The sequence below is a fragment of the Myotis nattereri genome (assembly GCF_964212035.1).
Source record: "Myotis nattereri genome assembly, chromosome: 13".
In the NCBI taxonomy this organism is placed as follows: domain Eukaryota; kingdom Metazoa; phylum Chordata; class Mammalia; order Chiroptera; family Vespertilionidae; genus Myotis; species Myotis nattereri.
Window position 1 is genome coordinate 1,280,420 of NC_138088.1, and position 16,818 is coordinate 1,297,237.

Consider the following 16,818-nt stretch of genomic DNA (forward strand, 5'->3'; position numbering starts at 1 on the left):
AATGAAATAAGTGTGTATGATTATTGAGATGATTGGTGTGTTTGACAAGAATTTATTACAGTAACCCAGAAAAAACTATTCTAACCACATCAAGTTACCGAGGACACTTATTTTTGAAATATTAAAGGTTCCTCCAGATGTTGATTGGTCTGTAATTTTTCCAGCTGAACCGTATGCATATTTTTTGAATAGGGGATTTGTTCAAGAAAGCAGCTTATTCTCTTTCCAATGTAGTATATATAGTGCAGTGTGATTACGACCATGCACTGACAGCTGGACTTAACTTCCTACATGACCCAGGCAGTACTTCACGGCACTGTCCCCATTTGCTCATCCAAAATGAAGAGGACAGCAGAGCCCACCTGCAGGTGACATATGCTGTCACTTCGTAAACACTGGGCATGTTAGCTACTGGTTTATTTGTTTTTGTTATTTTCCCCCTGAGAACAATTCTATTTTTTCCTACTTTGGTTCTGGTACAATGTTAGTGTGACCTTAAAGTGAAATCTTAAAGGTCCTTTTGTCTTCAGTCACATTTTGGAGCCCAGAGTTTATATCTTTATGCTTGGATGGTATCACACACACAAAACAAACTATAATTTTAAGCATGGCTCTTAGGCAGAAGCTTATCCAGGAAATCCAGGGTGTTGGTTTTTCAGTGACCTAGTTTTTTATTTTTCCTGACTTTGCTAAGACAGTGAAGACCTTTCAATAAAAAGTGTGTCTACCATGCTAGCTGGCCAGGGGAGGCACATCTCCGTGCAAACAGCCATTGTTTGTTATGGTGTCAATATGAGAAGTGAGCAAAGGACTGAGTTTCCAAGCTGTCCCAGGAGGAAGGCTTCAAGTACATACAGTAGTTACAGTGCACAAAACGGGCATTTCATACAGCAGGAGGATGACGGAGGAACATGGAGAAAGATGGCAAGAAATGAGAAGTTCTCTTGAAACCTGGTTTCCTGCTCACAACGTATGTTCTGTGCTTAGAACACTGACCCCTTGGACTTTTCTGTGCTCTTTGAAGTGTTAGCATCATGTTTCCTTTAAAATTGTTCATCTGTATAGAATGTGTCCACATTGGAGTTCCTGAAACTAAATGATACCCAAGATTTGTATCATCCCAGTAGTCTAGAGAGGCTGGTGTGTGTGTGTGGGGGGGGGGGGGGGGGGGGGAGTAAGCCCTTTGCACAAGTGATAACCTTCCTTTGAACTAGGTGCTACTGTCTTCATTTTGCAAAGGAGTACACTGAAGCCCCCAAGTTTAATTTTTGTAACAAGGTCATATGGCTGGGAAGGAGAAAGTGGTAGAGTTGAATGATCCTCCTAACCTGTTACACTGGGAAGTTTGTGATGAATGCCATAGGGCTGGGATCCTATTTGAGAATCGAAAGCACTGTACCAGTTAAATAGGCAGGCTTGGAAGTCTATTGAACACACCCAGGATGTTAGCATTCTAGTGTTTATCAAAAGGAATTGACCTCGGTCAAATGGTGGTGATGCTTTACTTCCTCTGGTTCTATTTTTTTATTTTATTGATTTTTTACAGAGAGGGATAGAGAGTTAGAAACATCAATGAGAGAGAAGCATTGATCAGCTGACTCCTGCACACCCCCTACTGGGGATGTGCCCACAACCAAGGTACATGCCCTTGACCGGAATCGAACCTGGGACCCTTCAGTCCACAGGCCGACACTCTGTCCACTGAGCCAGACCGGTTAGGGCTCAGGTCCTGTTTTTTATAGAGTATCAGAAGTTCCAGTGCACTTGGAGCTACAAATCAAGCCTTTTTTTTTTTTTTTTTTTTTTTAAGGTGAGTGTAGTTGATAAGATGGACTCCTCCCTAAATGTACTCAATTTATGTCACTCAAAGTGGAAGCCATTTTTCAGGAGAAGACATGAAGGCTCTGACCTGGAGGACTTGCTCTTCAGCATAGTAGCTCATGGAAACAGAAAACTCCCCCAGTATTAACACTTGAAAGCAGCAAAGGGGCATTTGTGTCAGAAGCAAAGATGAAATCAGAAGTCTGAGTGGGGAGCGGATGTGGGGGCTATCTGGCCAGTTAGCACGAGGGCAGGTCCAGCACAGTCTCTTCCGGCCTCACCTTCCATTCTGCCTGGTTCACAGCTCATACGGATTCCTCACCTGTGAGATGTCAGTCCTTCTGAGGGGCCTCCACCTTCTACCTTCACCTGGAAGGTTGATGGGTGGAGGGTGTTACAACCTCACTGGATGTGTTTGGGAGCTGGGGAGTACCTGTGGCTACACCCAGGAATACAGAATTGATATTTTCTGGCGAGACCAAATTGTCATTAGTTCTCACGAGGCACACAAGTCTGGAAACAATTTTTAAAAAGGCTCTTGCTCTGGCTGGATTGGCTTGGTTGATAGAGCGTCAGACTGTGGACTGAAGGCTCCCGGGTTTGATCCCAGTCAAGGGCATATGCTTGGGTTGTGGGCCCAGTCCCCAGTAGGGGGTGTGCAGGAGGCAGCCAATCAATGATTCTCATTGGTGTTTCCCTCTGAAATCAATAGAAATATATTTTAAAAATAAAAATGCTCTCCACTGAGACCCTTGTAGAAGCTATCTGATCAGCTGAAGCATGGTGTCACTTGGCCATCGTTCCCCCAGACTAGGCTTACGTGTGCCTGGAACACGTGGGCTGCGCACCTGTGTGCCCCAGTGGGATTGTGCGTAGCATCACAGCTGCTGAAAATTGGTTCATGTGGTGATCTCAGAGAGGGTGGACATGGCTTAGTTTCGTTTACTCAGAGCCGTGTTACCTCAATGCTAAGATGCAGTATTTTTCACACTTGGTTTCAATTTTTTTTTTTTTTTTTACGGAACTAGCGTATCTTAAAATCAGTGGCATTTTAGAACTGAAGAAATGCGGTGTTTTCCAGTGATTTGTTTTCCATAATTTCCCAAGAGTTCATTATTCTGTAAGAACAGGTATCTAAAGGATAATCATGGTAATTGCCAATAGCAATGAGCTTTTCCTGGTGATTCAGAGGGAATCTTTCACACGACAGTGCTAGCCTGGCCCCACCCAGTTGTGTGTCTCATAGGCCTGAATGCAGAATGGCCCAAACAGGAAGACCAGTGGAAGCTGAGAGATGAATGATTTGGTTTGATCTGACTTCGTTAGGAAGAGTCAGGGATTTGTTAGGTTGGTTCAGTTTGGTGCTTCCTGAAAGAACTAACTCAGCACCAGGTGTGGAGAGAAACAGGAGTCCTTGTGTCTGACCTGCCGTTGGGCCATCGAGAAGACAGGCATCTGATGGGCAGAGGCAGGGTGGCAGCAGGAGAGCGAGAGGGAGGAGGCCGAGGTGCTGCTGGCTAAGAGCAGGGGGTGCTGGAGCCGGAAGCCCCTAGGATCAGTGGGGAGTTTCCAGCACAAACACAACTGTCAATCACCAAAAGTCCCTCCTTAAGAGATAAGCCAACAGATACATATTAGATGCTGTATTAGATACCATGCCGTGAAAACGTGAGAAACAGCAACGAATGACCCAAGGTAGTTATGAAATAGTTATCTAGAAACTCTAAAAGCATAATCCAGACTGAATGCTGCAGGAGTGCAGAGCAGGGACAGGTGTATCAAATGCCCACAGGAAGGCAGGTGTCCCCAACATCCTGCAGAGGGCTGGTGGCTGGAAGGGGCTTTCTGCTTTGGTGGAAAGGGAATGCCTGGGACACCCGCACACCCAACATCATGGGAAGTATCCTCACCTACCTGGCAGAGGACCCAACCTCTGCCAACACACCAAATGTGCCCGTGACTCTGCTTGTGTCTCAGGTTGTGTCACCCTCGCCCTACTGGGTGCCTCAGCAAGGGAAATCGTGATAACCTGCCTCTAAGTAGAAGGCATTTAAAAAGAAGTTGGAAAAATTATGGCAGGATCTTCACTGTTAATTCTAAGTGGCAGGGAAAGGGGCACTTGGTAGGAAAATGAGGTGTGTGTTGTGTTTTCTAGTATATTATCGCAAGGAAAGTACATATGGTGAGAAAGTCCATTGAAACACACTTTTCAAAAGAACCATTAAAGCAGAACATCTCCACCCTGAGGCCTTGGCGCGTCTCGTCTCCGAGTGGAACTGGACCCAGAGCCTTCAAGGTGCTGCAGCCCTGACAGGCTGTTTGCAGGGAGCCCAGCGTTGAAGCTTCCCCAGGACTGCCGAGCCCTGGCCGCACCTCAGACATCGCCCTGTCCCGGTGGTGCCAGGTGGGAGGGTGGAGATGGGAAAAGCTGACACTTATTTTCTGGGAAGCCTGCTGTCAACCCTGCAAGTCAGAGACCAGACACTGACAGGATCCATCCCAGCCAGCTCCAAGAGCTGGCAAAGGACTTTGGCACCCCCTTCTCCCTGCGGCCCATGCCTCATGCTTGCTCTACCAGTTCTCCCTTCTCTGTCAGAATCCACAGCTGTGACTGGTGCTGGCACCCGCCATTTAGGCCTGAGTTTTAGTGGGGATTTTTTTGTCCTGAATTGTGGCAAGAAAACACACTCATTGCTCTACCAGCATGTCAAACTTGTGGCCAGTGGGCCACATGCCTCATTTATTTAAACGAGGCATGGGGCCCTCCGGCCGTGAGTTTGACATGCTTGCTTGAAGAAGCACTATACATCCTTGAACATAAGTGGGGGTTGCTATTTTTTGGAGACAGGTTGCAACCCACTTCCAGCAATCAACCACCTAATAATAAGAAAGATTATCTTCAGATACCAGGACGCGTTAGCGTTGCACTCTCATCAAAAGGATGTGTTCCTCTCCAGCCGCAGCTGCTGTTGTAATTCGCAACAGGCACTAAGGAACAGGACAGCTGTGCAGCTATTCCAGGGCCGCTCAGTGGCAGAGTCTGGTTAGTCACGCAGCCCAAGGCCCCGAAGAGGTGCTGTCAGACAGCCCGAGTTAGAGGGAGAGGCCTGCCCCACCTCAGCGCTCTTCACGCTCCTATAAAAGAACTTAAATGAGGGACTCTAGGTGATGGAGCTGTGATAAAGCTAATTTATTAAAGCATGCGCATTTATCACAGAAGCAAGGCTAGCAAACCTATCCATCTGGCTTATGCAGCGCAGACGGGCGCTCAGCTAATCTGCAGAGCAGGTCCAGTGGGGGTTGGGGGCGTTAGGTACCCTCCTGGCTATAGGTTTCAGAATTCCCTGCTGCATATGTTGGTGCAGATTAATTCTCAAGGTTCCTTATTACTTTGTGTGGCCTTCCCAGGACACATGAGAAGCGTCTGCGCTTTATCTTGCCCAGCCTTGAGGATGCTGGCTTCTCTGCTTAGTAGAAGAAATGAAACTGCCTTTCTCCTTTCTCCTCCCCCTCCTTTCCTGCATTCTCTCCTAAGGGAGGCTAACCATTTGCTCGGGAGTGTGAGTGAGTGTGCTTGGCTGGGGAATGTAATGGCTTGTTATTTACAAGCTGGCTGCAAATTGCCCACAGTTTGGTCTTGTTCTAACTTTCTTGTCTCAACTTCCGTATTCCTCCTGCCCTGGCATGTTCCTAGCTTCTCACTGCCCTGCAGCAGAGCCTGGGCCATGCGGCACCTGTGCTTTTTAGAAGACCAGGGTCCTGAGTCCCCCTCCAGAGCCTCCATGGAGAGAAAGGGCAGGAGGGCAGGGGGCTCAGAGGCAGTGGCCTCACAGGTTCTCCAGCAGGACAGGGAGTGGCCACAGGCCGGAAGACGGCCCCCTTGTGTCCTGGAGCAGAAGGCAGCATTCCAGCATGGGCCTGGGAGGAGCCCAAGTCCTGCTGGCAGCCACCATGGTGGGCAGGTGGCCCGCCATCGGCTGTGGGTGGATGGCCTCCCAGTAGTGGAGAGAGTAATGGGGAGGGTGCACAGCATCCGGGAACCGAGGGACCAGCCAGGCAGGCTAGAGGCTTATGAGGAAGCACAGATCAATGGTAAAACAGAGGAAGCCATTAGTTGTTTGTGCATGTTCAGGGTGGCATGTAGGTGATTGTCGATCCCATGAGCTCTGTGAAACCAACACGTCAGAAAAGAACCTCAGCGCTGGAGCCACATAGGCTCCTGTGAGGGGAGGAGTGTTTCCTTGGTACAAGATGAAACTAAATGCCCGTGTCTCTGAGGCTGGGGAGGAATTCAATGAGAAAAGAATTGAAGGGTCACTGAAGTGGTCCCAGGAGTCTGACCCCTCCTCCTATTATAAATTCACCTGGAATTTGCTAAGCAAATGAGGGGCATCATTGCAGGGCCAGGAACACCCCTGGGGAGAGGAGTGGTGGCCCAGAGTGAAGGGAGGGACCAGCCTAAGGTGCTGGTGTAAGGGGAGGCGCTTCAGGCAGTTTCCTAATTAGAAACCAGAAATTTGACTGGAAACCTCCTTCCTGGCACCCCCCTGTGCGAGTTAGGTGAGCCTCTAAGACATTTTCTCAGGAGGCTGCCAAGTGTCAAATCATCTTTGGAAATTATTCAACACCTCAAGCTTGATTATTTTTGTACCCAAACTGCATATGCTTAAAACTAACAGATGTTCCTATTAAAAATGCTTCTCATTTTTACTTCTCTCAGCTCAACATGAGATTTCAAATATTCTAAAGAGTCAAAGACATTTCTTCCTTTTTAAAATTAAGACATCCACAGCCACCTGTCTTTGAAATGTTAAGAAAGCAGGTGAAAATCCAAGAGCAGGGATTGTCTTTGGGGAGTGGGGTTTGGGGTAGAACTTTCACTTTATACCCTATGTTTTTAAATTACTGCAGGCAGAGGTTGCTGAAGTAATTTTTATAAGCATTTAAAAGCAGGTGGGATTCTGACATCTGAATCCATCCTTCCCGCCAAGCATGCTATCCCAGGAACACCCGCGGATCTGAGAACAGGGTGTGTGGTTGTGCAGGGAATGGAAGCCAAGAGAGCCAGTCCTCCTGCTCTTAGCTCTCAGTGCCCTTATGATTCTGTTCTGTGTTGAAAAGCTGGCATCTATTTCTGACTCAATAGCTGAGTGGCTGAGGGTCCGCAAAATTACTCAAGCCCTGGACCTTGGAGCAGACGAGTACCTCTCTTTAGTAGCCAGTCCCTCCTACTGTCTCTGCCTTGCAAAACAATTAGAGTTCAAGTCTGAGCTGGACTGCACTGCTGCCCTGGGCCAGGGCGGGCTTCCTCCCCTCTGACGCTGGTTTGCCGGTACAGAGTAGCTGTTTCAGCAGGCAATGGGTGAGTGCAGCCAAAGGTATGCCATCTCCCAGAGGACTTGGTGGTGGCACCCAAGTCACCCAATAAAAGTAAATAAAACAATGGCAATAGTTCTTGATAGGAACCATGGATGTAGTTCTAACTGGGAAAGCACCTGTAATGTGCAGTTAGTAAGAATAGCTGCTGCTGGCAGATGCAGCTCAAGACAAGTCCCACCCTCGCCCTGCCCTCCTTTCAACAATGGCCGCCCTCAAACCTCTCCTGGGCACCAAGACTGGAGTTGTCTCTGGAAGAACCCCCCAACCCCCTGGTCTTCCTGGCCACACCCTCGCTGAGGCCATGCCCATTCAACGTGGCCATCAAGGCTGGAAATTGCTTGGAAAGGAAACCAGATGGGCTGGGTGACCATCCACGGGACATCGGACCTCAAGCCAGCAGCCCCTTTGTGTGGATGGTTTAAAAATGTTATAAACACACAGAAGCTTACAGGCTGACTGTCATGACATCCCCTGGGCCCTGACGGGCTCACTGAGCCGACTGACACTCTTGTCTAAATTGTCCCCTGAGCTCCAGGCAGGAGGCTGCGGAGGGCGCGGCTGCCAGTCCAGGGCAGCATGAGCATCTGGATGGGCTGCTGGGAGCAGCGGGCCTGGAGGCTTGAACCAGATGCCGCCGTGTCCCCCGCGCCTGTGGGCCCAGCGGGGCCTGCTCTTGGTTAGAAGGGCACACAGGAGGGTGAAGAGAGGAGGACATGCGAGCACAAGGGGAAGCACTCTGTGGATCTGCACTGCGGCCCCACCAAGAAAGCCCGAGGCCAGCAGGCGCCTTCCGCCCCCCCGGGGCCAAGCACTCAGCCTGGCGTGGGGAGGGGGCCACGGAGTCTCGGGACGCCCGCAGCAGACCCTCCTCACACCGGTTCCTCACCGGACTGCGAGGAAAGCAGCCCTGTGCCCCCTGCCGCGGGGACGCAGGCAGCACAGGCTCCCCCGCCGCTGCGTGTGGCAGCGCAGAACCCACCCGGCTCTCTGGCTCCCACATTCCCCCAGGGCGTTACCGGCCTCCTCGGGCCACAGCTCCACAAGGAGCAGGAAGAGCTGTGCGGATGGAATGATCACGGACACTAAAAGTTAATGTTCAACCCAGGGAAGGGGCTCTTCCTGGCGGTTTCCTGCTCTGGCCACTGAGGCCCCGCTGGGCGCTCCCTGGGCTGGGCCACAGCTCTGCTTCCAGCTCACCAGGCTCTCACCTTCTTGAAAAGCTGGTTTCTTCCTTTTGGGAGGGGCTGGCTCTGCTCTTTATGAGAATTCCAAGGTTGCTGCGGCCCTGCCCATTTGGGAACACCTCTCCCGGCACTCGGAGCCCTTGCAGAGGAGTTCCGGGGCTCAGCTGCCTCCAGGACGGACAGGAGACCGGCCGCACCATGCGGGCTCTGGTCCTCGGCGGCCTGCTCTGCACGCTGCTCCTCTGCTCCTCCGTCTTCTCCGTGGAAGGTAGGACCGTCCCGGGTGCTGGGCCTGATGGGATGTCAGCACCGGGAAGGCTGGAATCAGGAAACGTTGGAGGGCAGGCCTCTGGCAGGCAGTCCTGGGCCCGAAAGACGGTCTTCCTCCTGAGTCTGTGCAGCCCTTCTACCCCCAGTGTCACACCAAGGTGGCGGGGCGCCTTCGCCATCGTCTCCTCACAGCTCTGAGCACACACAGGCGGAGGGAGGGCAGGCTCCCCGCAGACCAGACAGGGACTCCCCGCCAGATCGCTCTGCACCGAGGTCCCGCCAGTGGAATTCAGGGCCACTGTGCTGTCCTGTGTCACGCTCGAAGCACAGTGAATGTGTGTTGAGTGAATGAGTAAATTAATTAATAGGTTATCTGAGTCTGAACATCTCCCAGACTCATGCACAGCAGACACTGTGGCAGAAGGCATGAGAGGGCACATGCGCGGGTTTAGAAGTGGGGGCGCTTCTGTGCCTCTGTGGATATGAGTATCTGTCTCTCCTGCCTTCTGCCATCAGATAGCTGAGCATTTTGAGCTTTTTCTCTTGCCTAACTTCTCTAGAAACTGCTACTTTTACTCTTGTTTCAGTGGTTGCGGTTATTTAACATTTATTGGGGTTGGGGATAAAGAAATATGTATAGGGATGAAGACACCCATCATTTCATGCTGCAAGAATAGCCATGTTCAACATTTTGATTATTTCTTTTCAGTATTGCATGCCAGCATTTTTTGTAGTTGATAAATCCCTGCATGTTTGATGTTGTCTCTTTATTAATCCCTGCATGATTACACTCACCAAACATAGTTATGATTGGAACCCTGGGAGCATTTACACCAGAATGTCAGCAGCAGTGATCTCTGAGCAAGAAGGTGATAGGAAGCATTTGTTTTCTAAAGTGCCTGCCTGCAGGGACAGCGCGTGTCTATGACGTGCAGCCAGGGCCTGGAACCCGCATGCACAGGGCCTGGCAGTGCGGACAGACCTCCGTTCGCCATGTGGAGGCTGCCCCTGCGCCTTCAGGAGGATTTAATGAAGATGAAGCTCTTTCCCCATAGTTTCCCATCCATTTAGGAATATCTCTGGCAGATTCTCATAACTTGCCACCAAGTGAATGTGCATGATGAATTTACATGCTTAGACATTGAGATGGTTGACAACTTTGCACTATTTTAGGTCTGTGGCAAAGGCATATGTGTACATAACACAATTCCTGTATTTAGGGCACTGTCAGGCTCAGTAGCCATGGTGAGAGCCATGGTGTCAAAAGGCAGAGACACTTTTGAGTGAATGTTTCTCGGACAAGAACACGAGAAACAGATTCTGGGGGCAGAGATTCTCTCCATAAGGACTTTATATTCCTAAAAAGTAAATCCCCTCCAGGCCCCTCCTTTACCTGGGCCTCCCAGAGCCCATCCTGAGCTTTCTCAAGCAGCACGTCTGAGCCCTGAGCCGTGAGAGCTAAAGCTCACACCAGTCATTCCTGCACAGACCAAGCCCAGTGCCCCCGTGTCCGCCCGCAGGAAGAAGGCACCCCCGGCCGCCTGCCAAGCCCTGGAAAGGCAAGCCCTGCTGTTCCCAAGTTCCGGATCCTGCCCTGAGGACCCAGAAAGGTGAGCACCGCACCCCATGGGGCTGCGTCAGCCCTGCCGAGCCTGGGGTCGGCCTGGTATGGAGGGGCCATAGACAGATAGGATCGCTGCCTCGTGGGGCTTCCCGTCTGTGGGGAAAAGTGACCAGCCCAGCCCCAAAGTCACTAAATGAATCATTTTGAACTCAGTATGTTCTGTCAAAAGAAAGAACAGGATGCAATTATGAAATGGGGAACAGAGGGTGGAGGGAGAGGGTGCAGGCAGGTGGTCTGTGATGTGCCAGAGAAAGGCATGGAGGACAGAGGGAGGGTTGAGAGGTGCTCATGGAAGCTACCAACCAAGACAGGGCTGGTCTTGGAGCTGGTGCAGAGGTCGGGCAGATGAGGCTGGCAGGTCAAGAGTCCAGGAAGTACAGGCAGGCAGAAGGCCTGGGCAGTGCTGGGTGGCAGGAGGCGTGCAGTGGGGGAGGCTGCAGGCACCCAGGTCCCAGCCACGCCAGGGGCAGACTGACGTGTAGGCGTGGGCTGGCTCGGGTGAGAGGTAGGAGTGCTGGGCCTCTGCTGACCTGTGGTAGGCGGGTCCCAGAGCCTGGGACAAGCACAGGCCTTCAGGGGAAGCTGCAGAGCCTGCCATCAGCCAGGCCTGACACAGAGCCAGGGCGCCTGCCCCCACTCCCCGCAGCCCAAGGTTCCCTGCAGGACCCACAGCCGGCAGCCAGGCCTGACCAGCTCCAAGAGCCTGTGCACCAGAGGGAGCTGAGTGGCTCCGCCTCAGGCCACTCCTCTGAGGAAGGGCATCGCCTCCCACAGGGGCCGGTAGAGGTACTAGACCTCACACCCTGAGCCCAGGCCGCCCAGCACCCAGGCCAGGTGGAGAGTGAGCTGCTGACAGGCTGCCTGCAGCTCAGCTCCCACCTGAGGCCCAACCAGGCGCAGGAGCCGTGTTTCATGAAAGAAATAAGGCAGAAATCTAGGGAAGAGAAGCAGCATCTACCCCATGCGAAGAGAAGGGCGTGCTCAGACCCTCCCCAGGATGCGCCTGCTTGGAGGCAGGAGGGGAGTTAAGGACGTATGCACAACACACGCTTGCACACGGCTCCCTTGAAACAGCCGGCTCGTGTTGGACGGGATTCTTTTCAGTGTGTATATTTTTTAAATTCCATTGCAGAAATTTGCAAACAACTTAGAACAAGAAGAGCAAAACAAACATTTCTATTGTGTCCTTATGCAATCTCAGTTAAACCCTGGGAACCCCGGGGAAGCATTGTCACTGCTTTACAGATTGGGAAACTGAACCTGAGGCAGAGCGAGGAGCCCGGTGTGCCCACTCTTCCCACTGCAGCCATGCTTCCCCCAGAGCCGGCTCCCCGCAGCGCAGTTATGAAGCCACTTGCGTGCCCCAGGGGACCGCGGACTCACCTTCTCAGTCAGCCACCTGCTCCACCTGCTGGCCACCTCGCTCCTCGCTGGGGTCAGTGTAACAGTTGAAGCCGCCTCACCGGCCACTGCCACGGTGGAGCCAGTGGAAAGGCCCCGAGTGCCCTCCACGTGCCTGTTGTATCTTGGGAGGAAGTGTGAGCGGGCCCAGGATGGCGGGGTCAGGAGGAGCGAGGTGCACGCTGAGAGCAGAAGCCATGTGTTCTCGGCCAGGCGTGGGGCTAGTGCGGTGTGGCCAGCAGCGGGCTGGGTGTGCTGGCTCTGCTCTCTGCACTGACGGAAGAGTGTCCATGTGCCTATCTTTGGAGAGAGAGCATAGCCAGGTGGCCTGGAGGTGGTCCCTGCGCCCCGCGGGCTGTGGCCCCTGCGTGGGCATCAGCTGCTCCTCAGCCTCCAGGCTCTCCTGAGCTCTGTTTCCCTGCAGGTGAAGCAGGTGTTGTGTCTTTATTAATCCCTGCATGATTACGCTCACCAAACATAGTTATGATTGGAACCCTGGGAGCATTTACACCAGAATGTCAGCAGCAGTGATCTCTGAGCAAGAAGGTGATAGGAAGCATTTGTTTTCTAAAGTGCCTGCCTGCAGGGACAGCGCGTGTCTATGACGTGCAGCCAGGGCCTGGAACCCGCATGCACAGGGCCTGGCAGTGCGGACAGACCTCCGTTCGCCATGTGGAGGCTGCCCCTGCGCCTTCAAGAGGATTTAATGACGATGAAGCTCAGGGGCGTAGGGACGGGGATAGGAAGTGCCAGGCATAGGACTCTGGGTCAATCCAACAAAATCATCTTCAAAAACCAATGTGCCCAGTGGCCTATCCTGGAGTACACTTACCGATTTACTAAAACAGTCCTTTTCTCAAGTGTTAGAAACGGGCAGCAACCCGTACAGCTGCACTGTCATAGCGCAGTTTTTAAAGCAGGGTTCCACCTGCTGGCCGTGAGCACTGAAGGGCGTCGGGCTTAGGTTGGGGTCTGATGGCAGCTGTTTAAGCCCCACCAGCGGCAAGGCCTCCTTCCCTTCCCCCCCCCCCACCCTTCCCCCCCGAACCCGGAGGCAGTTAGTGAGGAGGCTCCTGGGGGCCTCCCTGGGAAGGCCCTCGAGGCTGAGGGCTGGGAGCCCGGGGCCACCGCACTGCTCACAGCCCAGACAAACCATCACCCTCGTGGCGCTGGGGTGGAGGGGCACAGAGGAGTTCCTCCCACCATGCGATGGGCCCTGTTTTCAGGGAGGGGCCAGACTGCAGACACAAAGGGCCATGAGTGTGACAACTTGCAGGTTTCGGCAACTTTGGGTGGTACCATGGGTATAGGAGGGCTCAGTGCCATGGTCCCTGGAGGGGGAGGTAGGGAGGGTGGCCAGCCCATGCTGCCCAATTAGAGGGCTCGGGTCAGTGGCCTTATTCCCTGTATTATGTCCATTCGCCAAAGCAACATAGCAAACACTCCCCACTTTGGTGGTCAAACCAGTAAGTGTTTACTATTTTCTGTGAGTCCCAGGTCAGCTGGCAGCTCTGCTGTGCTCGCTGTGCTCAGTCACTACTGATCTTGGCTGGGCTCTCGGTTCTGGGCTCAGTGGTCTTGGATGGTCTCACTCGGGCAACTGGACCTTCCACACAGTCGCTCTCCCTCCAGCAGGCCAACCCACATGGGGCTGCAGGTCTCACCTCTGTGAGTAGAAGCACTTAAGCCTCTTGAGGCCTCAGAACTGGCCCAGCTTCCTCTCCACGTCATCACTTCATGGTTAGCCGATGCCCCGCACCAGCACTCAGCCTCAAGGAGCAGGGAAGCAGACCCCATGTCTTGACAGGAAGCTGCACAGTCACATTGCAAAGAAGGGGTGGAGACTTGTGATCATATTGGCAATCAGTCAACCACAGCATTAGCAGTGGGAGGCAGAGAAGAGAGTGTAGGAGTCGCAGGGTGGGGGTCGGTGGAGGGGAGCAGTGCTCAACCACGGGCCTCCAACAGAAATGCTGGGGGTTCTCACAATGTGAGTCAGCATAGACCTCACCTGTGTGTGGCCGCGATGATCCCTGGGAAGACAAGGGCATCTTCACATAGGAACAGATATAGAAGCCATTAGCACTATTTGTGATTGGGACAGGAGGCGTGGATAAACTATGATGACTAAATTTGCTTTCTATATAGCTAGTAGTCATATAGCAACTGCTGTGCAGCACTTACATCTGCTAACTCATTTAGGTTGGGGTCAGATGCAGCTGTTTAGGCCCCACCTCCTACTAATCCTAAGAGTTAGGTACTATTACTATGGCCATTTTTACACATGAGGAACCAAAGCACAGAGAGGTTAAGTAACTTGTTGAAGGTCACACAGCTAGTAAGTGGTAAAGCTGGCTCTGCCAAATGACCTGGCTCTAGATTCTATGTTCTTAACCCTCTCACTGCCTTGCATAGTAATAGCCTGGAAACAGAAGGAGAAAAAAAAAAAGAATAATCCCATTACCATAACTTAATAACCTTCTCATTCGTGTTTCCTTTGTTTTGTCATGCAAAATGCTTGCCTGGTTTTATTTTTTATTGTATATCATTCTTTAATTTTTAAAATTCACATTACATCATAATCTTTTTTTTATGTTACAACATAGTCTTCATAATCATAGTGCTTATTACTATTAAATTTTCCACTATTGGAAACAAAACTCTGAAGAATACCTTAGTGCATGCAGTTTTTTCTTTCTGTGGATTATTCGTCCCATAAATGGGACCCAGCTCTGACACACACGGTGCTGGAAGGTGGTCTGAGGGGCGGGGGCCTGCATGTGGGCAGGGCCTCCACCCGGGCCCTCAGCCTCCATGGACTGTGCTCTTGACAGAGCCAACCAAGCAGCTAAGCCACCTTCTCTCCATCTCCTGCGAGGAAATCGGATTTCTCTCTGTGCCTCGGGGAGGAGGGTAGAGTTTGATTCATGCTTTGATTGTTTTCAAGATTGTGTCTAGAAGTGAGTCTTAATTGTGTTTCCCCTCTCTCCACCCCTGGCTTTGCCTGCTGTGTCTGCCCTTTGCTCCTTCCCAGGACACCGTGTGAGGATCTGCAAACCATGCAAGTTCAAGCCAGCGTCCCCCTTCTGGGTGGTGCCCGGGGCGCTCCCACAGGTTTAGTGTTCCCCAGCAAGGCTCAGTTCCTGAGGCGCCCCCAGGTCCCCCCTGGAGCTGGGACTGAGGCACAGGCCCTGGGAGCCTCTGCCCCAGCCACTGGTCTCCTTAAAGACACAGCATCCCTGCGCCACGTTGGATTGTCCTTGCCCTGCCTTTCAGAAAAGCAACAATAAAGAAAGAAGAGCTTGGAATGCTTGCCTTTCTGAGTGTCCTTGGACAAATAACCTAGCACCTCAGGACTCACATCCGCGTCAGAGATATAAAAGCTGATGAGGAAAACTCGAGGCCAGGAAGGCCCCTCATCGCTGTTCCGAAGGCCTCCATTCACCTGCTTCAGCCTTCACTGCTGTGAGCTGGGTGTTGGAAAGCTTCCTCTTGGGCAGCAAGGGCCCTGGGGAAGTTCTAGAATTTCAGATCCTGGTCCCATTGTGCCACCAACCATCAGAGTTACTGTGAACCAGGCTCAGCCCACCTTGCCTCAGCCCCTCCCCTCACCCCCCCCCCGCCCCCCCCGGCCCCTGCAGCACAGACAGGATTCCCCGGACACATGCAGCGGTGAATCCAGAGCCTTCAGAGCCTGCGGGGTGCAGGGAGTAGGCTCCCCAGGGCAGCTGACTGGCTGCAGAAGCCCCTCCGTTCCACCCGCGCCCAGCCCCTCCACTTGTACCCAAAGGCCCCTGAGGGGTCCTTTCCTATCTTCCCCATGAGCGTCGGCAGGACTCTATAATAATAAAAATGTAATATGCTAATTAGACTGGACAGCCAGGCGGCCTTCCAGACAGCCTTCCGGACAACCTTCCAGACGAAGGCTGGGCTGCAAGGGCTGAGCCCCTTGCATGAATTTCATGCATCGGTCCTCTAGTGAATAATAATCAGACAAATAAATAAGGAAAATGCATGGCGCATCCTTGTTTGGGCAAGTCTGTCAGAGGATGTGAGCCTCAAGGTTCTGCTGAAGAAAAGCCCGTCATCACAGCACACCCAGTGCAGAGCGGGGAGAAGGAGAACTAGTGGCAGCAGCAAGGCCTTCTCCAACACCCCAGGATTCAATCCCAGTCCTGCCTAGGATTCCTCTTTTCTGTGAAATAAAGAGCACAGGACCTACTTAGAGGGCGGACAGGAGGCTCCAACTAGTAGAGGATGGAAAGTGCCCACAAACAAAGGGTTGGCTCGCGGGGGCAGGGACAGGGTGGGGGGGCTTGGTTCAGGGAAGTCGCTGCCTCCCTGCCCCCACCCGGGGGAGTGTTTGTGTCCACTGTGAATGCAGAGCTGCAGGGCTGCGGCTCAGAGGGACAGATGGCCCAGGTCTGAGAGGCTCATCTCTCAGTAAAGCTCCCTTTAATCGGATTCTCCCCACAAGGTGAGCCCCACAGACATGTCAGCCTGCTAGGCCGCCAGGTGCAGGGCTGATGGGAAGAGGTGCTCTGCACAGCCTCGGGGACATGGTCCCAGGGCAGCCAGCAGTCCTTGCTTTGCTTTCCAAGCTTCACTCACAGGCACACGCCTCACGCACTCACTCTCACCCCTCCCGGTCGGCACTGGTCAGGCTGGGAGGCTCTGAGGCTGTGGTGCACCAGGAGGCTGAGGGCTGAGGAGCCATCACAGCTCCACAGAATGGGGAGCATCACGGGCGGGGCCGGCGTGGGAGGTTGGGGAAAGGAGGAGCTGGTGGCTGAGCTGAGTTCTGGGGAAGCTCCAGCTGGGAGAGAAGGTGTCTATCTGTCTGTATGTCTGTTTGAGGCGAAGTAAGGGTGCAGCAAGGGCCAGGCAGGAAAACTTGAGTATTTGAGGAAAATTCAGCAACTGGACAGCAACACCAAGAGACAAAGAGAAAGGGGGGGATTCACTCTGGGGCCCTATGAGCCCCTAGAAATGTAGTGTTTATTCTGAGATGAGAAGAGCCAGAGACACTGTGAGCAGAGGAGAATGCAGGCAGGGAGAGGGGCCTGCTGGGATGAAGGCAGGACAGTGGGCCAGGCAGACGGGAGGGGAGACGTGGGCTTGTGGGCTGTGTGGGCAGGG

At 52.7% G+C, this 16,818-nt stretch overlaps 1 protein-coding gene across 1 annotated transcript; it reads left to right on the top strand.

Moving 5' to 3' along the window:
- The first annotated feature begins 8,494 nt into the window (after positions 1–8,494).
- Positions 8,495–14,896, top strand: GPR15LG (G protein-coupled receptor 15 ligand). The gene is made up of 3 exons (XM_081105396.1): positions 8,495–8,652; positions 10,175–10,264; positions 14,714–14,896. The coding sequence occupies exons 1-3, from the start codon at positions 8,583–8,585 to the stop codon at positions 14,797–14,799; spliced, it is 246 nt and encodes an 81-aa protein (XP_080961522.1). The 5' UTR covers positions 8,495–8,582; the 3' UTR covers positions 14,800–14,896.
- The last annotated feature ends 1,922 nt before the right edge of the window (positions 14,897–16,818 follow it).

What these genes read in the sequence shown, in the direction of transcription:
- GPR15LG (XM_081105396.1), top strand. Translation starts at nt 8,583, where the DNA reads ATGCGGGCTCTGGTCCTCGGCGGCCTGCTCTGCACGCTGCTCCTCTGC. An exon ending in CTCCGTCTTCTCCGTGGAAG is followed by an intron (nt 8,653 to 10,174) that starts GTAGGACCGTCC and finishes GTCCGCCCGCAG; the next exon opens with GAAGAAGGCACCCCCGGCCG. An exon ending in TGCCCTGAGGACCCAGAAAG is followed by an intron (nt 10,265 to 14,713) that starts GTGAGCACCGCA and finishes GCTCCTTCCCAG; the next exon opens with GACACCGTGTGAGGATCTGC.